Source organism: Herpailurus yagouaroundi, unplaced genomic scaffold (genome assembly GCF_014898765.1).
Source record: "Herpailurus yagouaroundi ecotype Mexico unplaced genomic scaffold, PumYag 142, whole genome shotgun sequence".
Taxonomy (NCBI): Eukaryota; Metazoa; Chordata; class Mammalia; order Carnivora; family Felidae; genus Herpailurus; species Herpailurus yagouaroundi.
In genome coordinates, this window is record NW_024412397.1 from 24,137,329 (window position 1) to 24,158,509 (window position 21,181).

At 39.1% G+C, this 21,181-nt stretch overlaps 1 protein-coding gene across 2 annotated transcripts in view; it reads left to right on the forward strand.

Moving 5' to 3' along the window:
• Positions 1-20,905, forward strand: part of MEX3C (mex-3 RNA binding family member C) — a 46,153-nt gene extending 25,248 nt beyond the window's left edge. Inside the window, exons 1-2 of one of the 2 annotated variants that reach the window (XM_040478801.1) lie at positions 7-213; positions 17,871-20,905. In XM_040478801.1, the coding sequence (XP_040334735.1) occupies positions 42-213; positions 17,871-19,096 (1,398 nt within the window). In that variant the 5' untranslated portion in view covers positions 7-41 and the 3' untranslated portion in view covers positions 19,097-20,905. Of the gene's footprint in view, positions 1-6; positions 214-17,870 lie in introns of those variants that run through there. The other variant, XM_040478802.1, reaches the window with a different exon arrangement.
• Positions 20,906-21,181: the final 276 nt, after the last annotated feature.

Sequence of the window (21,181 nt, forward strand, 5' to 3'; positions counted from 1 at the left end):
CGGCGGCGGGGGTGCTCTACGGAGGGGACGATGCCCAGGGCATGATGGCGGCGATGCTGTCCCACGCCTACGGCCCCGGCGGCTGCGGGGCGGCGGCGGCGGCCGCCCTAAACGGGGAGCAGGCGGCCCTGCTCCGGAGGAAGAGCGTCAACACCACCGAGTGCGTCCCGGTGCCCAGCTCCGAGCATGTCGCCGAGATTGTCGGTCGCCAGGGTGAGTGCGGCGGGGAGGAGGGGAGTCCAGCTGGGCATGGCCCCGGGCGTGGGTGGGGGAGCCGAAAGAGGCGAGCTCCCGGCTGCAACATTGAACCCGGCGAGTCCCCCAAATCCATCGCGAAGGGGTCTGCGAGGAACCGTGGGAAGATAAGATGAGAAGGTGGGTCACCTTGCGAAAACCCACGGCATTCCGCTCGTTTTGCATGGTGAAAGGTGTTAAGTTTCTCGAGGCACCCAATCCGGTGGTGTTCACTTAACTCGGGCTGTATTCGTGGAACACCAGGCTGGCGTGGCACCAAAAACCTCAGTGAGGTGGTAAAAGGTCGGGTCGGTGGTGGATTCGGTGTTGTGCACGGAAAGCTGCGAGATTGCAAGTTTGCGCAGCCGACAGTACCCAGCTCACCTTAGGGAGCAGCTTGTTCAGACGAAGAAATTGACAGGAATGGAGGCTTTGTACAAGAGCTCAGTCGAGAGGGAAGGGGATGTTCAAGTGGTGGGTAATGCCATCACCCCCCTCCACCCCTCCGCTATTCAGAAACTTAGCTTTTGAAGAGCAGCCTAACTCTGTTGATCTTTTTGTATTCCCTTTGATACGTTTTAACTCTCGAAATGCCACATTGGCTGTCTTTTAGAACTACTCTAGTGGACACGATGAAGAGAAAATGGACAGTAAGGTAATTGAGTTAAGGAACTCTATGCGATTATACAGTTTTCAGTAAATTCTCTTCACTTGCCAGCACACCAGCACTGCAGACAGACTCCTCCCACATTGTTCAGACAAAGGACCTATGTCTCAGATTCCAGGAGTAGATTTGTGAAGGTGGGGGAAGGGGATGCCCAGAGTACCTCTGTAACCGACATTTTTAGGGAAGGTCCTCTGCTCTTTAGTATAGCTTCCCCCCAGCCCCTCCCCCCCAATACTAAAGGAGTAAATACTACCCCAGCTGCCTTATTTCAATATAGCTTAGCCTGGTTGATGTCTCTTTACTGTTAGGTTGAGAGCATTGTTGGGGTCAAATAAAGAGAAATAATGGCGCTGCTGCTTAAATGATCTCATCTTTCCCAAGTGGTCTAAAGTACACATAAATAAGAGGTCTGTGGAAATGGTGGTTTCAAATGTCAGAGTTGGCTCATTTCTTACCTCTCGGATTTTAATAAGAAAAACCCGTCTGAAATCTGGATAAAGGAGATAGCTTATTTCAGACTGCCTGATGACTAGTACTTTAAAGGCACTGTTCGAAGCTGGTACCATTCAATTGAGAATTTATTCCTATAGTTTGGTAAATAAGATTCAGATGCCTTGTTTTTGTTTTGTTTTGTCTTGTTTGGATGGGCTTGGGGGCTTTTTTGTTCTTTGTTTTGCCATACTTAAGATACTAATCTAGGAGAGCGCTGTTTCACCTTATATAGAATAAAACTGTAACATCTCAATTTATAAATCCAAAATGAGTTGGCCATTCAATTAAGTACATCAAGGAATTGCTGTGTTCAAGCTTCTGTTTTGCCAGGTGAGGGTTTATGGCAGTTGGGAATGTGAGGTTGATTCAGACAAACTTGCTGCCCTTAAACTAGGAGTCTAATAAACAGTGGAATGGCACTAAACTAACATGTCGTTTAATGGCACTCACTGTAGTGAGTGTGTGACAAACAGACATGGCTTGTGAGAACATCAACCCTGTAGGGACTTGGAGAATGGATAGGACTTAAATGGAGATGAAGAAGGAGAAGGACTGAGGAACAATGTGAGGAAAGGTGTGGAGGAATGATCTCTAAGTATGATTAGAAAGTTTTGGGAGTTTTGTTTTTGTTTTTGATACTTGGGGTCTTAAAAGGAGTGTGGCGAAAAGAGGCTGGGAAGGTGTCTATTCAGACCAAAGTACAAAAAACTAAATGCTATACTAGGATTGCACTGCCTGAGCACAAGTTGCTTCAGTATGCTTACAGTTTAGGATAACAAAAGAAAAGAACATTTACATTATTTGCCAGTTTGACTAAGGACAAGATAATGATATCTTTTGTATATTTAGTTAAATACAAACTTTTGTCCTTTTCTATATTTAAAGCACGAAAAAATGATCCCTAATTGCACAGACTGTTGTCTTTATACAAATCCATTATTTAAAAGTAAACTGAATTCATTCTGAGTTTTTATTTTGTACCATCTCCTGAATTACAGCAAATGAGAGAAAATCTTTAGTTTTTCTGGGCTGTGCTCATTGGTTAATAAGGAAATGTGGTTCTATTTATGTCTTAGGACATGGAGACAAATTGCTGACTATTCTCTTGCACTTAATATTTCCCAGAGCTGACAGTCCTGTTAAAAGGATGTCATCATCCACTATCTTATCTTAAGAGCAGAAAGTCTTGTCCCCCTTTTCCTGTTCTGAACCATGCACCTAGTGGATCATTGACCCCTTCCCCATCTCCACCTGGCAGCCAGCACCATAACAAAACCTGTAAAGTGTGTTCCCACTCCCACCAGGAACAAGGCAACTTCTAATGTTTGCATCCTTCTATAGGGTGGTAATTTCTCTTTTCTCCAAGCGAATAAATGGGGCAAATCACTTAATTTACTTGTCTGCTTTGGATGAACTAAACTTTCATTCTTAAGGATTATCCATTCCTGCCATTTTATTCATTACCTAAAGTCGTAATTTTCTGTTTGTCATCTCTTAATTGGTTTTGGAAATAAATATGACACAGATGGAGACATTTCTGACTTCAGCTCTGAAGCAAAGGGTAGGACAAATGGAATTCTGAGTCATATAGACTAGAACTCATGTAGATGGCCTCTGGTTCCAGTATCTTTAAAAAAAAAAAAAAAACCCACTGCTTTTGATAGTGATGAAAGTTGTCAGTGTTGACCTCATATTTGCACTCCCATATTTGCAAATGTTAAATTGGCCCCATTTTTTTAAGATTTGCATCTCATATTGAAACCAACAATACTGTAAAATAAAGCCATGAGCTAAATAAAGGGGCTTTTTGATAAGCACTGAAGTTTTAGAATATGGGCTAGAGATTAAACCTGACAATAGACTTGGGGAGCCTGGGTGGCTCAGTCAGTTAAGTGTCTGACTCTTGATTTAGGCTCAGGTCATGATCTCACGCAGTTTGTGGGATCAAGCCCCACATCAGGCTCCATGCTGACAGTGCAGAGCCTGCTTGGCCTTCTCTCTCTCCGTTTCTTTCTGCCCCTCCCCCCGTTCGTGTGTGTGTGTGTGTGTGTGTGTGCGCGCGCGCGCGCGCGCGCATGCGTGTCTGTGTCTCAAAAATAAATGAAGTAAACTTAAAAAAAAAAAACCTGACAACAGACTTAAAACTTAAACTTTTGTTGAACATGGTACCCACAAGACACATTCGCAGTGGTTAATATGAGGTTTAATGTACAGCCATTGATGTCCAGTTAGGTTAAAAAGTGAGTTAAAATAAACTCTATACCCATTCTTAACTACATTATAAGTAAATATTGAATGTCATATATTCAGTTGTCTTAGAAATTTGTAACATAGGGGGTGTATGTTACTGTTTAAGCTTAACATGGGTCTTCATCTATTTTCAATAGTGACTTTATATGTATGTTGTTCTCTTGCCTCATAGCCTGGAAGAGTTGTCTCCAGCTTTTTTTGATTGTACATCCTGTCAAAAAAATTAATCTTGTACTTCCAAAGTTTGTATATTTATGTATGAATGATATGTATCTGATATATACTATAAAAACATGTAAAAAATTTAACGAATGAGGTAACAGTGGAAATTGGAGTTCTATTTTTTTTGTGTCTACACTCTAGTGGGCTCTGTACCTTTGGCTGTCACTGAGCTAGACCCCTTCGGACATTGTTTTCTTCTTTATTGAGCTACTCTGTCTCCACTGATTTCCCAGTGGTTATTTGTGTGGTCACTTTTAAAATAATGAATATGTTACATTGTTTCAATATCTCATAAACACATCCTTATGACAATTTTCCCCATTTTATTAGGGTAGAACCACTCTTAAGTTTTAACATAATTGAAATAAGGTATATGCTTATTTGTGTATGTTTGTTCAAAAGAAAAAGAGAAACTTAGGTCATGCCATACATAAATTCCCTATTCAAGAAGAAATACACATTTCTTGAGGAGAAACTGTTTCAGAACAACGCTAAAGTACATTATCTTTTTCTTTTATGGAGTAGGGGGGATTATTGGCCTTCTCTTTGCCAGGTACCATAATCCTTCTAGGCCGTTATCCCCATTTTATGGATGTAGAAACTGAAGCTCCAAGAGATAACTTGCTCCAAGAAAAAAAAGTGGAACTTGGATTTAGACCAGTTTGTTTGACATCAAAGATTAAGTTGCTGCCTCTGTATTCAAGCATCCTGCTCAGGAAGGTTAATGATATTTGAGTTAATTTCTTCCCTAATCTTTGGGATACTGTATTTCTAGTATAGATAACTTCAAATATCCTCAGTCTCCAAATTAATTTACTTAATAAAATTTTGATGTCTCTGCTACCCAGAAGGCACAGTTATCATTCTAATATTCTCCTTCTCATATGCCTAACTAAAAATTCACTGTTATTTATAGTTCAGAAAGTTAATTTGTGTTATATACCTACTAGCTTTACAAAGCTTATATTGTAACTTCTAGGCTTTAAAATTTAAATTTAGTTGATAATAGTTTGTTAGCTCTGGGACCATTGGGAAAGGTTCAATTATTGTTTTGCAAATGGGTGGGGAATCTACTGCCTTTTCTTCCTGGCTCATTCAGCTAATGAACTATTTGGATTCACTAGGAGGAAATGGAAAATAAGGTGGTAATACAAGGGTGTATTTTCTACCCCCTGGTTACCAACAATCTAAAAATGATCCAGGGAGTCAAGTATACGGGAACTGTTACTCTGTTAGAGATTCCTGTTTAGGAAAATTTTCAACAAAGTTTATGGGTTGGAATTCTATGTAGCTCTTCTTATATCTTAAGTTTTCAAGGTAAGATAGTATTTAGTTATAAGATAGTGCTTAATATTTTGTGGATTTGGTTTTGAATGAATTTGATATTTGTACAGATTGAAAGATTTGATACTTTTGCCTTAAACCGAATACAAAAATGTTCAGAATATATGTTTTAATATAAAAAACTACCCAAATTCCCTCAACAGTCTCTGCTCAGCTGTGGTATATTGGAAAGAGTCTACAATCAGAAATTAAAATTTCTAAATTTGATTACTCTGTGCCAGTAACTCACTTTGTGATCTTGGACAAGTCACTTAAGCTCCCTAGGCTTCAGATACCTCTTCAGCTGGATGTAACCTTATCGATAATACCTCTAGAAACTGAATGATACAAATAAATGGAAACACATGAAACTTTAAGCGATAAGTACATACTGTTTTTGTTGAGTTAAATATGAAATTAAGTCGAACCACTTTTTAATCTCATTTACCTTTCTTGGCTTTAGCAGTTTCACACATTATATTCTTCTAACGTGTAACAACTAGAACCATCTGATGTCTGAATGCCTTCTGGCTACACGGCACTTCTGTCTGGATAGATTTGAATTATGTTGTGATGACAACGAACCCCAGCATCTCAGTATTAAAACAATAAAGGGTAATTTCTTATTCGCAGGGGCTCTGCTCATTTCAGTTATTCAGGGACACGGGCCAGTGCAGTGGCCACCATCTCAAGTGTTAGCTGGTCTTCCCATGTGCCAGCGGAATAAGAGACAGTAGCATAGGACATGCTGGTCTTTAAATGTTAGACCCGGAAGTAATAATTACATCTCCTGTTTTGTTAATCAGAGTAAGTCATGGGGCCGCACCTAACTTCAAGTAGGTAAGAAGGTCCATTACAACCATGTGCCCACAGAAGAGAGCCAGAATATTACTGAACAGCTATAGTGACTACCACAGTATTATTTTATGATCAAAGGGATTGTTACAGAATTTTTAATGTAATTTAGGCCATGTAGAATTTTTGAAGTTGAACTCCAAATGAAAAAATAAGTAAGTAACAATGTTCATAAGAGACTAAATAGGTAAGTGTATTTGCAGTTTATTTATTTATTTTTTTTAAATTTTTTTTCAACGTTTTTATTTATTTTTGGGACAGAGAGAGACAGAGCATGAACGGGGGAGGGGCAGAGAGAGAGGGAGACACAGAATCGGAAACAGACTCCAGGCTCCGAGCCATCAGCCCAGAGCCTGACGCGGGGCTCGAACTCACGGACCGTGAGATCGTGACCTGGCTGAAGTCGGACGCTTAACCGACTGCGCCACCCAGGCGCCCCTATTTGCAGTTTAAAACCTCCTTTAGGAAACTCCAGGTAGATTATGGAAGATCTATTTTAAAACCCCATTGATCTTCAGGTAATTCCAAAGTGATAGTTTATTATTATTATTATTATTATTATTATTATTATTAAACTACATCTTAATACCTCCCAGATGGCTTTTAGACCATAATTTCTGAGTTTACTTTTAACTTTTTTCCCCATGCCACCATTAGGTACCATATGGACATTTTTAAAGATTAAATATGATATTTAAGCTTTTAAAATAATTTTCTAGTATTAGTATTACCAAGTCCAACTATACTACATTGAATATATGCACAGCCTAGTGCCATTTGGACAGTTCGAGTCTTTATTCTATGGTTGAGCACTGCATAACATTAGAACCTCTTCCGTGCCAGTGTTTGGGATTTAAGAACAATTCATGTGGGCATGGTTTGTTGCCTTTGTCTAGTAAGCAAAAATTACAATTCATTATATGCAGAGAATCCTGATTTGACTACAAATAAAGTACCATGGAATAATAAGATTGGCCTTGAAATTATAAAGACAGTCCTTTAATGAAAACTGCAGGTGTAGTTCAAGATTAGCGTGAAGTAGTTGATCTTTTGGACACCATTGGAGGAGTGTAGGGAGGGAATAGTTCCAAACAACTAAAAAATTTCCCAGAAGGGTTGCTATTATTAACAGTATTTACATTTCAGGCTGACCTTTTTATTACTGTCCCTTTTTCCTTACCATTCATCTTCCCTTTGACATACCTTCTCCCTTGCCATCAGTACCATTTTAATGTACTGTAGGAAAGGACATTGGAACTTGGGAGTTTAGAAAAAAACTTGTTAAAGACTTGGTTTCACCATTTGTTGCCTGTGACCTTGGACAAATCACTTAACCTTACTGAGCATTTCTTGTGGGGAAAAAAACCTGTTTCAATGACTTGTTCTTCCTGGCCCCTTCCATCCCCCACTTGTTGGGAACAAGTTTGAGAAGATGTCATTAGTACAGATTCATAGCACAATTGAAAGTACAGACATAATAAATTATATATGAGGCAGGGTAGAGTTTATAAATCTTCTGCTAGATTTGTACTCTGAGCACATACTACGTTGAAACTGAAAATTGTCACTTTAGTAAGTTTTTCCCAGGGTATACCACTAACTAAATGGTCCACAGTATATTTTTTTTTAAAGTTTACAAATGAATCTGATTATTATATGGTACCCAAATAGAAGTAATTCTAAGGTTTCTATTAACATCCTCTAAAGCGCATGATCCTAATTTTAAAATCCCCAGTTAGGAGAATTGTTCTAGCTTTCTTCTCTAATTTACACCCTTATCTAGGTGTTTCAGCTTTGGTGAAAGGCTAAATATGAGCCTTTTTTTTTTTTTTTTTTATTAAGTATTTCAGTTCTCTTGTCTAAGTGAAAAAAGAAGGGGAATTTTAGATTTTGTTTAACTCCTTAAGAATCTACTAGAAAAATAAGTTAGGTTGAGAGAATGGTGTATTTTAGGAGTTACTAGTTCATAATTTTGGGCAATTCTAGGCTTTGGTTTTCTTCATGTATAAAATGAGGTTGAATTAGATTATTTCTTAGTGCTCTCACATTCTGATTTTTGTCCAAAAAGAGTCCCTACAATCATGCAAAAGTATACCAGATTTCACATTCCCAGTTAGATTGACTTCAACATATCCCCTCCAAGTTCAGTAAAGTTGATAATATTTCAGCATGCTTTATATAATCAAAATGTTAAGTTTTATCTTCAGGAGATAAATCCTTTAAGTGTTTTCAACTTCCTATAGAAAATTGATTCAAAGTCAAACAACTTTTTTTTTTTTTTTTTAATTATAAACCTTCAAGTGTGTGAGACAGTGTATCGTCTCATTTGATCCATTCTTATTCCCACCATACAGATAAGGAAACAGATCTATGGGGATATAAGTAACTTACCCAGGGTCTCAATCTCATGGAATTGGAGACTTAAACACTGCTATCTCAGTAAGTGGTAGAACAAGCAGACAAAAAGATCAGCAAAGATACAGAATGTTTGAATACTGTCTACAATATAAGAAGAGAGACTGATATCTGTACATGAACATGTGTAGGCATCAGATCATTCTGGTGCTTGAAACTGATACAAGTCAGTGAGGGCAGCACTGAATCTTGGTCATCTTTGCATCCTTGATAAAGTACCCAAAGCAAGGTAGATGCTTGTGATGTTTATTGTATTTAACTGGATTGTTGGATTAGACTTGCCATTTACTATTCCTGTTTTAATTTCCATATTGTGGTAATTGGGGTTTTCTTCCCTCTTGCTTTTATCCCCAACCCTTTATGTAAGGAGCCAGTCAACCTGAACTTAATTTGGAGCTTTGTTTTATGGCCAGTAGCAGCCTTCTTGATTTAAGGCATTAAAAGTCAATAACAACAAAACTAAAATCACAATAATGAAGCTGTTTGAAGTGCTGACAGAATGATGATATCTACAGTGAGACTGTATTCACAAAAAATTTGAGGATTTTGACTAGAAGAGCTACAAGGACACTTCACTTGAACTCTAGAAAGGAAAGCATTTATGATACTGTGCATTTATGAATAGTTTGCATTGCTGATCTAAACAATGTAACTGTTGGGTTAAGTTAGTATGCATAAGAAACACTCTCTTATTGGGATTTAGCTGATATCCATCAGTCTTTGAAAACATAATACCGAAATTGAGTTCCTGTAAAGTTAAAGGAGCTTTTGAATAGTGTGTCTGGACTATCCCTCAAGGAATAGGATCCCCTCTTAATTCTAATATATCATGAAACATGAAATAATATGTTCCTCCGGTGCTTTTAGAAAAAAATAGTATGGAGTCATAAGAGGCATGTGGGGTTGTTAAGACAACGTGGGTTTGAGATCTGACTTTCCCACTGGGAGATCTTGAGCAGTTCAGGTTCTTTCCTGCCCTTCTTAAAGCACTGGTATGATGATTAAATGGGAATAAATCTAGACAAGTTTGGAAAACTGAAAAGTGTGCTACAGATTTTTATTTTATCATTATTATTTCAGGAAATACTTGAAGAGTGGTTGGGCATGGTTGGGTAGTCTTGTAAGTTACACTTTACTGGGGAGCCAGGGTGGGGTCAGTAGGTTAGGCGTCTGACTTCAGCTCAGGTCATGATCTTACAGTTCATTTCATGGGTTCGAGCCCCGCATCAGGCTCAATGCTCTCAGCAGAGCCCACTTCAGATCTTCTGTCCTCTTCTCTCTCTGCCCCTCCCTCCCTCACATATGTGTGTGCTCTTTCTCTCTCAAAAATAAATACTTAAAAAAAAAGTTACCCTTTACAGAGCCACCTACTTGAAAAACGGGCATTGTAATAAGCATTTTTAATACATGATTTCATTTAATCCTTGTAAGAACCAAGTGAGAAAAGTATCTTTAATCATAGTTCCTCACCCATGAAGGAAAGATAAAGGTTTACTGACCTGCTAAAGTTCACAAAGCTGGTTAGTGATCATCCGAAGTCAATGTTCCCAACCATTATTACTCAACCTACTTTTCCTTGAGGAAAGGAAGAAAAGATATATGTGTATGAAATAAGGTAGTATCTGATTGTCCCAAGTTCTTTTACGACTTTAAAAAAGAAACAGTGACTTTTTCCTAGGAGAAGAGGGACTTGGTCAAAAATGTAAGCATCAGAAAGGACCTAGAGGTTGAATGACCTGACATTGAAACCAGGAGTAGAAACGGGGTTCGGCGGGGAGAAACTGGTGATAGACTTAAGACCCAGGCCTTCAGATGATCAGTATTTTGCTTCTTACATTGTTTCCTTTAAACTATGCCTTGGAAGATTCATATGTGGTAGCAGTAATAATGAGTCTGCACCTTTACTAATAGCACCTTGTACTATTTTGAGTTCATAGAGCCAGCCTTCACATGTACAGCCTCATCTTCCAAACGGCCATGGTTGTTACTCAGAAGCTATAAGGTGTGGAGCAGAAGTACTATGGGTTTTCCACATTATTTAGGGAAGTATCTGAGCAGAGACAGAAGAGGAACAGGAGGAACAGGGCATGTTTAGGAGATGATAAAGTCTAGAAGAAGCTGGGTTATGGCTACTCGATGGGAGAGAAGTGGGGGAGGGGGGCAGCGGGTGGTTTTAATGTCAGGCCAAAGAGTTCTAATTTTCTCAAAGGTAAAAGAGCTACTCACAGAGTTTCATTCCCCCTCCTTATCTGTGTGTCTGTGTGTCTGTCTATCTGTCTATCTCTTTATAAATGTTTATTTGTTCTGAGAGAGAGTGAGAGCCTGCAAGCAAGGGAGGGGCAGAGAGAGAGAGAATGAGAATCCCAAGCAGGCTCAGCACTGTCAATGCAGAGCCACCCAACTGAGCCATGCAGGCGCCCTACCACCACCACGACTTATTTAAAGTGTGTGTGTGTGTGTATGTGTGTGTGTGTGTGTGTGTGTACTACACCGATATCCTAGTAGGATTCTTTACCCTTAAAACAACACTCTCGGGGAGAAGTTTTGAATAAAGGTACATGCCAAGGATGACCCAAAGTGGATATATACACATAATGCAATTTTGGTGTTTAGCTTTCTCAAGTCACCTTAAGTTAAGGTATATGTAGCTAATTTATGAAGTGAATGGAAAATACAGTGAACTTCTAGAAAACAAAATACTCCGTGAAAAATCAGCAACAGCTCACATAACATTTGGGGCTTGTTTCTTTAAAAAGAAGAAGAAGAAGAAGAAGAAGAAGAAGAAGAAGAAGAAGAAGGAGGAAAGAAAAAAAAATGCGCATGTGGTGGCTCAGTAGGTTAAGTGTCCAACTCTGTTGATTTCGGCTCAGGTCATGATCTCACAATTCCTGAGATCAAGCCCCTCGTGGAGCCCTCTTGGGATTCTCTCTCTGTCCCTCCCCCACGCGCACGTTTATGCTCGCTCTCTCTCTCTCTCTCTCTCTCCCCCTCTCTTCCTCCCTCCTACTCCCTCTCTCTCATAATAACTAAACATTAAAAAAAAAAAAAAAGATTCTTTGCCCCTACAAGATGGAATTTAAACCCCTTACTGTCATTGAAGACGTGTCCACCTTTCACTGTGTGTGGTAACTTTGGTAGCATTAGAAATCTACGGCAGACAGTAAGCAAAATTAAAGAACAGAGAAAGATTTCTGGATTGAGCCTTCCATTTTCCTTCCAGCTCCTAGAGTCCACCTACAGTGTCCTGCCAGAAAGCCTCCCTAGGCAGTTCACAGTGGGGACTGTTGGCCTGTTCGCAGGCTACCCAGAGCACGTCACCTCTCTCTACTACTTTCAGTTAAACTTTTCTTTGATAACCTCCACCCCACCCCCACTAAAAGAACATTTGGCATTGCAGCCCTTCTTACACATGTTGTACTGAAATATTTGGGACATGTTGAGTTTCGTTATTGTTTTGAATTTTAATTGTTTTTAATGTTGATTACAGCCTATTAAATTGATACTGCAACCCCAGGTTTGAGAAACCCCGAACATCCATCGCTTCGGTTCTTTTTCTTCCTTTTAACTCCTCTCCCAGCAATGAGAGAGAGACGGGTCCCTCTTAACTGCTGAGGCCTCTGGCAGGAGAGGTTCTCTTTACTCTGCAGAAGCAAGGTGGGACCGGACCTCTGCTCACCAGGGAGCAAGAAGGCCATGAATCGGGCCACAGCTCCAGGGTTTTAAGGCAAACCCAGCCCCGGCCAAGTGATATAGATAGAAAGGGGAAATGAGTTCTTATACTAGGGCTAGATTGGAGACTTTTTCATGTGGGGGGTTTACTTCCAAATCAAAACAGAATTACAACTATAAAACTGTGCTATCCTAGTTCTTAACATTCTACACATTCTACATCTACACGTTCTACATCTACACATTCTGGTACAAAGCTTGACATCTGTTCTTTTTATCAGTAGCTGTAAGAAGACCATGGTTAGACCTCACCTCTTAGAATTAAAAAGCCTTGTTCAGATTTCAGGTTATGAAATCATTTACCCTGCAGTTCATACAATTTAAAATAATGTCAGTACTGGCCAAAAGTCTAATGAATATATATGCTGAGTCCAGTAAAATGTGTCATTTCTTTATATTTTAAAAAACTTTTCTGGCTTAATCATACTTCTTGGAAAAAACTAATGCATTTGTACGGTTCAAAATTATTAAAATAATATAAAGAGTGTGGAGGAAAATTAAGGCTCCCTTCTACCCTGTCCCCCTAAGTGAACCAGTTTTATGACTGCATTGTATTCCATTATATAGCTGTACTGGCCTCATGCTAATAGAATTAAGTAATATAATACAAAGGTCATTTTATACCTGTGCAAGTATTTCTGCAGGATCAGTTCTATGAGTGGGACTGTAGGAGCAGAAGGATCCATGCAGTTGTAATTTTGATAAATAATACAAACTGCCCTTGGGCAGTTCATACTCCCAGCAACTAAATATAAAGGTCCTTTTCCCTGTTCTTAGTAGCACTGTTTTTGATACTTGCTTTGATATTTGATATTCTTATAGGTGGAAAAAGACCCTTCAGTTCACATGGAAATGGGAATTTTCATGTTTTGTAGCCATTTGTAGATTTCCTTTTCTGTGAACAGTTTCTTTTATTTTTTTTAAATTAGGTTTTGGTGTTCTGATACGTAGGGCAGGTATATGTATGTATGTAAGAGAGAGAAATTAGCCGTTTGTGGTATAAGTTGTAAATAATTATTTCTTTAAATTATTTTTGGTGACTTTTGCCATGCAGCAGATTTTTTAAGTGTAATCTAATTTATCTGTACTTTTATGGCCTCTGAATTTTATGCCACTCTGAGATTATAAATTCTTCAATGATTTTTTAAATATCTTAGACTTTGCAAATAGAAACTTAATCTAAAATACTCTAAAAACCTTTGACCTCCTTCACCTATAAAATAATAAAACAAGTTTGTTTTTTCTTTAGTTTGTGTTGCCTATTTAGAAGTCTCCCTAGTCAGATTGTCCCCAACTTTGTTATATATATATATATATATATATATATATATATTCATTCCTGGAAATCATGTGTTGGTTGTTTGAACCTCAGTGTATATGTTCCTATAGAAACAACATTATGATTGATGAGGTTTCCTGTAGTCCTAATCCAAATTGAGGCTATTGTGTTAAAACTGTCTTAGAAAATTTAGGAGAGAGAAGAAATACATTCTTTTATTTTTGTTGGCAGTGGCTTAGAGGGGCTGGGCTTTGCTACCTTCCCATTACCTCCTCTGACCTGGAAGACCTAAATAAGTACACAGTCCTTTGGGGCAGGATAGGCCTATCTGACTCCCCTATCTCAGAAGTGGTCCCCACTCAAAATATTTGTCTTCAGTCCTCCAGAGCCAGTTATTAAACACCTCTTTGTTAGTACCGGCCTTAGGCCAGATAGCATTCTGGGTACCTTTAGGCATATTTTCTTCCTACTAGGTATTAAAAAGTGTTGTATCATGCAACTGATGGTTGCTTCTAGTCTCAAAAGTATTTATTTGGAGAAGTTTACTTAATTCAATTTTCTAGTGGTCAGTATTAGTAAGGATTGAGAGGAACTAACCTCAAACTCTTTGGTTATTTCTGTCTTTGTCCTTTTTTTTTATTTTTTTATTTTTTTATTTTTTTTAAATTTTTTTTTTTCAACGTTTATTTATTTATTTTTGGGACAGAGAGAGACAGAGCATGAACGGGGGAGGGGCAGAGAGAGAGGGAGACACAGAATCGGAAACAGGCTCCAGGCTCTGAGCCATCAGCCCAGAGCCCGACGCGGGGCTCGAACTCACAGACCGCGAGATCGTGACCTGGCTGAAGTCGGACGCTTAACCGACTGCGCCACCCAGGCGCCCCTGTCTTTGTCCTTAATAGAAATTCCCAGTGTTTTTCTGCAGGATGAACAGGACCCTCTTTGTTAGAAATGTGATTCCAGCAGACTGCCTTGTTGTTAAATTGTAGCCCAGAGTATCTGAATAATAACAATAACTCCCCTGGATGTATAATGTGAACAGTTAGTTATTTGTTCACATCACAGCCTTTTAGAATTTCTTAGATAGCTCTCCATCAGTCACATATTGGCCAATGGAAAGTGCTCTCGGTTCACAGCCCTAAGCAACATCTTTTGTGCTGAAAGAGGGAGTCTTCTGAAGATTCAGTCTATATAAAAAAATAGATATGGAAGTTTTATTGCTCATGTCTTCTAATTCACTCTCTATTGTGGAGCAAAAGCAGTAGCATTGCCTTATAGTCAAAAGTAACACTATCAACTCAATCTTCTTGTAGTTCTCACTATCAACTCAATCTTCTTGTAGTTCTTTAGAAATGTAAATTTACAGCAGCACTATTTATTCATTCATCCATTCATTTGAGAGAGAGAGAGCATGTACAAGCAAGGGAGAGGGGCAGAGGGAGAGAGAGAATCCCAAGCAGGCTCCGTGCCCAGCACAGAGCCCATTGCGGGACTTCATCCCACAACCGTGAGATCATGACCTGAGCCAAAATCAAGAGTTCAACGCTTAACCGACCAAGCCACCTAGGCACCCCTACAGCAGCAGTCTTTGTAGTTAAAACTTTCGAGTTTTACAGTAGCATAAATTCAACTCATTGAAGTAATTTCTTGATTGCCCCCAAGCCACCTCCTCCCCTTGGCCCTTCTTACCTTATCCAGTTACTGCACTAAATGCTTTCCTTGCAGTTTTGCTTTTAGCCCCTCCCTGCCAAATCTTCTCAAATGAGTATCTTTGAATTAGAGTAATCTTGACTCTCAAAGTGTTTTTATGATAGGCACCTAGGATCCAGCAGTGAGAAAACAAGCCATTTCTTTGTAAGTTTTACAGTTTGTTGAATGGGGGAATAGGTGTGGGTTAAATTCCAAAAATCCAATGGTAGGTTGAAGAAAGTTGTGTTGCATATGTTACAATTGAAGTTAGCATAATCAGTTCCCTTCAACAAAGTTGTGTTAGCAATGTGGGGCTAGAAGATGAAAGTCTTGAAAAGCTCAGCAAAAAACAACCTTACATTCAAAGCAGTATGTATAAGAAAGGCCCAGTGTTTATAAAGGAAACCAATCTTTGTTTCAACACGTGCTGTATGGGCGCCCTAAAGGTATATACTTCTAGTCAACCATCCAGTGGTTTGGGAATGCTTATGCTTAGAAGGGTACACAAAGCAGTCCTGAGGGATAGGAACCTTTGTAGAGGATGAGGCATCTAAACTAAAATATGAATTCCAGCAGGAATTAAAAAGCAAGCAGAGGTGGGAGTAAAGAGGCAAGGACAAAGGAACATTCTAGTCACAGAAGCAAGGGAGCATGGGTAAGGAGTTTAATACGGTAAGAGCACACTGCAGAGTTACAGAAGTGAGGAAGGAGAAAAAGCAAGTGGTAAAGAGATAGATCTAGAGAGAGGTAATCGGTTCCCAGGTAAAGAGGAGCCTTGTGTGCCAAATTGCTTGGACTTTATCCTTGTGGTAAAAGGGAGCCATTAAAGCACTTTATGCAAAGAAGTGATCATGTGATCTGTGCTTTATTTAGAAACCATCATTTGATTAAAATGAATATAGCCAATGGGTTGGAGTGAGGTGGGACTGGAGGCAGGAAGACTTGGGGGAGGAGGAGCTTTTACAGTTAGCAGGTTAGAAATGATATATGTAAAGACTCAGTTTGTATGTGTTATGAATTCATTGGGGGCAAAAAAGGGAGGAAAGATTTAAGAAAAAGACCACCCCCAAAGTGTGACATGTGTCTTTAAGAGCACCTGGCCTCAGGGTACCTGGGTTTCTCAGCCAGTGACTCTTGATTTTGTCTCAGGTCATGATCCCAAGGGTCAAGCCCCGCCCGCGTCAGGGTCTGTGTAGAGCATGGAGCCTGCTTGGGATTCTCTTTTCCTCTTTCTCTCTCCCTCTCTCCCCTATTTGCACTCTCTCTCTCTCTCTAAAAACAAACAAACAAACAAAAAAAAAAAAACCTGTCCTCTTCATTTTGAGGAACCTAGATAACATAATATATTCATGAGAACAGATGTATTCTAGCAAGCTTCATGGTAAGATCTTTGAAAACTATAACCCCATGGCTCAGTTGTCCATTTAACACTTTAAGTTACACTTTGAAGCCCTCTAATCTCATGTAGTTGGTTCTGGTAATAGGTGATTGCTCTAAAAAGTCAATTAGAAAATTAATGGATTGTTATGTATGTGCATCTCCAGTATTTTGTTTTAACTTAAATGCATTTAGGATTTGGGGCCAAAACCTTTCATTTGAGAGTGGGTCTGCCAATCTGAGTAGTCTTTTAATAAAATCCATCCAGTGCCCATATTCCATACAATTTCCAATATGTTTCTTTTGAATTTAGCAAGAACTTTACAGTGAGTTCAGCATCATTGTGTTAGTTTTTTACCCCAGGCCTTTACAGTCATCTCACTCATGCATAATTCACCCTTCTCTTCTTTAAGCTACATATATTTATTGAGACTTTCAAAAATAATCATCTTAATTTTCATACAAGTACAGTGTCTTTTTGCATTCATGTTTCACTGGTTTGTGTCATAGTTAATTGAGTTAGTGCTTGCGTACAACTAGAATAAGCAGTTATGGGGATACCTTACTTAGTAAGCCTCACATTCAACTGATGGCAGCAGATGTGAGACAGCCTTTGGGCCATGAGCATTTTGCTCATCAGGTGAGTTTACAGAGGAAAGAGTAATGTTAAAAGATGACAATTAAGTGGAAAGCTGTTAAAGAACTTCTGTTTTATAGTATAGTTGTATGAAATTTGAGATTCTCGACTGACGAAAAAGACCATAGATTTTAAGTTAGACTGGGTTTAACCGTTTTCCTGAGCTTCATTTTCCTTATCAATAAAAGTGTAATAATCAAGGTCTTAGCGTTCTTGTATAGATTGAATGAGACAGTAGATGGTCAGTGTCTTACATATGCATTAGTGGTTTTTTCTTTGCCACCAACATCCTGCAAGCGAGCTAAGTATTACCGTTCTGAAAGTCAGACCTGCTTGTGGTCTAGCTTGCCCGTACAGAGGATTTCGTGCATCATTTGCAGTGACTGATAACAAGAGAAAGGAAACAATTAGCATGACTTCTAAGATCTCCTGGTAGAGGCACCGCCTCTTCCTAAGTGAAAGACCAGGACACAAGTATACCGGAGGACCAGGGAGCATTTGTGGAGTTAGGAAAGCTTTCTCATCTAGTGATAAGTTTTTATGATGAAGAAAAACTAAAATTAAAACAACAGCAACAACAACAACAAAAACGCAGCTGTCCAGAAGCAGACATTTGGCTTGCACGGAGCTTTCTGTGATTTGTCTTTATCAATATCATTGACATAAATGTTGATTCTTATGAAATATGTTCTTTCTAACAGGTTGTAAAATTAAAGCACTGAGAGCCAAGACAAACACATATATCAAGACACCTGTTCGTGGTGAGGAGCCCATTTTTGTTGTCACTGGACGGAAAGAAGATGTTGCCATGGCCAAAAGAGAGATTCTCTCAGCTGCAGAGCACTTCTCCATGATTCGTGCATCTCGAAACAAAAATGGCCCTGCCCTGGGAGGATTGTCGTGTAGTCCAAATCTGCCCGGTCAAACCACCGTTCAAGTGAGGGTCCCCTATCGTGTCGTGGGATTGGTAGTTGGACCGAAAGGAGCAACTATTAAAAGAATTCAGCAGCAGACCCACACATACATAGTAACTCCAAGCAGAGATAAGGAGCCTGTCTTTGAAGTGACAGGGATGCCCGAAAATGTCGACCGAGCGCGAGAAGAAATAGAAATGCATATTGCCATGCGTACAGGAAACTATATTGAGCTCAACGAAGAGAATGATTTCCATTACAACGGTACCGACGTAAGCTTTGAAGGTGGCACTCTTGGCTCCGCGTGGCTCTCCTCCAATCCGGTTCCTCCTAGCCGTGCAAGAATGATCTCCAATTACCGAAACGATAGTTCCAGTTCTCTGGGAAGCGGCTCCACAGATTCCTACTTTGGAAGCAATAGGCTGGCTGACTTTAGTCCAACGAGCCCATTTAGCACAGGGAACTTTTGGTTTGGAGATACACTACCATCTGTAGGCTCAGAAGATCTTGCGGTTGATTCTCCTGCCTTTGACTCTTTACCAACGTCTGCTCAAACTATCTGGACCCCCTTTGAACCAGTTAACCCACTCTCTGGCTTTGGGAGTGATCCTTCTGGTAACGTGAAGACTCAGCGTAGAGGAAGTCAGCCATCTACTCCTCGTCTGTCTCCTACGTTTCCCGAGAGCATTGAACACCCACTTGCTCGGAGGGTTAGGAGCGACCCACCTAGTACAGGCAACCATGTCGGCCTTCCAATATACATCCCTGCTTTTTCTAATGGTACCAATAGTTACTCTTCTTCCAATGGTGGTTCCACCTCTAGCTCACCTCCAGAATCGAGACGAAAGCACGATTGTGTGATTTGCTTTGAGAATGAAGTTATTGCTGCCCTAGTTCCATGTGGCCACAACCTCTTCTGCATGGAATGTGCCAACAAGATCTGTGAAAAGAGAACGCCATCATGTCCAGTTTGCCAGACAGCTGTTACTCAGGCAATCCAGATTCACTCTTAACTATATATATATACATAAATACTATATCTCTATATGGACTCGTAAAGGCATGGGTATAATGGTACCCCCAGTAAACTTCCTAATGAATTCTTATGACTGTTATCAGGCTTTATTGGGATTAGGCTAAAGTTGTTAGTAAACTTATAAAAGGCTGCTATGGTAACACTAAACCTAAGTGGTCTCTTGTCTATTAGTTTGGTTTGAATTATTAATACTATCCTGTAGACCCAGAGACATAGCTTGTATAAGAATTGCTAAAACTGAAGTTCAGCTTGGCTGAGTGAAGATAATCATAGGTTGTGTGGCCTATGAGAAAAGTATATACATCTAGATTTCAAAACAGTGGGTCCCAAAGCCTAACCACATTAAGAGTTTATGGAGGGTACTTGGCATTACAGATGATTCAGACACTTCCAGTGCTGCCTTCTTTACACTGCCAGTTTTGACAAAACAGGTTCGTTTTTTATTTTACAACAACTTATGCCTAATTCTGCAGGATTGCAAGTAACTTTTTAATGCATTGTGATTACTTATTGGTAATAATAGGGCTGATGGCAGTTTACTCGATCACTGGTTATAATTTGGGACAAAAACTGCTACATTGACCTTCATCTCGCCCAGAATGCTCACGGCTGGTATGATCATTGGATCAGGAATGCAATTGTGTCGATTGTGAATTCCTACCCATTGCCTCCCTCGGTGAATGTGGAAATGACCACCTGGGTTTTCCCATTTCGGGAAGGGCTTTGGGATGCACCTATATTGGCTAATAATTGAGGATGCGAACATTCCATTCATTAGTCTGATCAAGCTGTTGATTAATTTTTAGACTATAGATCAAAATGTGAAACATTTTATGTTCAATCCATATTTGTCTTGCACATTATAAATATATTTTTATTTTTTAGTAATTTAGGGGAGGGGAGGGAGAGAGGGATAATAATGCCCTTAGCATAATTTACAAAAGCAGCTGTGATGACCTTCAATCAGTTTACTTCATTTCAAAACTATTTCCAATCACGAGGAAAGATTTCTTTAAGATACACTTTTACATTTCACCTGTGGATGTCTGTAACTTCATCCTCAGTATGTTCCCAAATCTGTGCTGGCATTGAAAGGACAAAAACAATATACTGGTGGGTTTTTCTACTAATTATTTTTTGAAGCATTATTTTCCCAACACAAAAGAGCTTTTTTTCTCAATATAACAAAAATTGAAAATCCTATGTGTATTGAATAGTAAATAGACAAATTTTATTTTTTATTTCCACTTGAAGAGTTACATTTCGTATAAAAGTTTACAAATAACGGTTTTTATTTTGATTTTTTCAGTATAAAAATTGCCTTGATGGCATATTATGATGTAATGCTAACTGCTTGTAGGATAGTTAAATGTCAGTATTGAAACCTAATCTTTAGCTGCCGTCTTGTAGATACGAACGAATGTTCACCAAGCATGTATTTTGTATTTTGTTGCATCGTACACTGCAACTAATAAGCCAAGGAATCGACATATATTAGGTGCGTGTACTGTTTCTAAAAACCACAAACTAAGAATGATAAATTATCAATATAGTTTAGTATTTGCTAATTTTACTACACTCTTTTGTTATGTATATGTAGGGAAGTCATAGGGATTATAAATTCAATTTGAGTAAAGTTTAAAACCATATATTTTATGATAAAGGGCCTTTAACTTAAGATGGCCAAAGCACTGATATTATATATTTGCTGTAAAGAGAATTATAAGAGTTTTATTTTTCTGATATTAAAAGTTACTTAATAAAGACTTGTTTCCATTAACTTGAATGTATTCTCCCTGGTGTTTTTCATGCCATCATTAGTTTAGACTGGAGGATAGCCATTTACCAAAACTGAACATGTCTGTTACAGAACTGCCCCTCTCACACGCCAGCTACCTGTGTTCCTTCTTGCAGTGGTTTTTGTTAGTGTGTTCTTAGTGTTAAATGTGTCACTTAGGCTCCTACCCAAATTTAGCTTTTCCCTTAAATGAGTGTTACATTATAGTAAAATTAGAGATTTAGCTAGTGTTAGATTGGTTGCTTGTTTGTGTAGTTGACCACA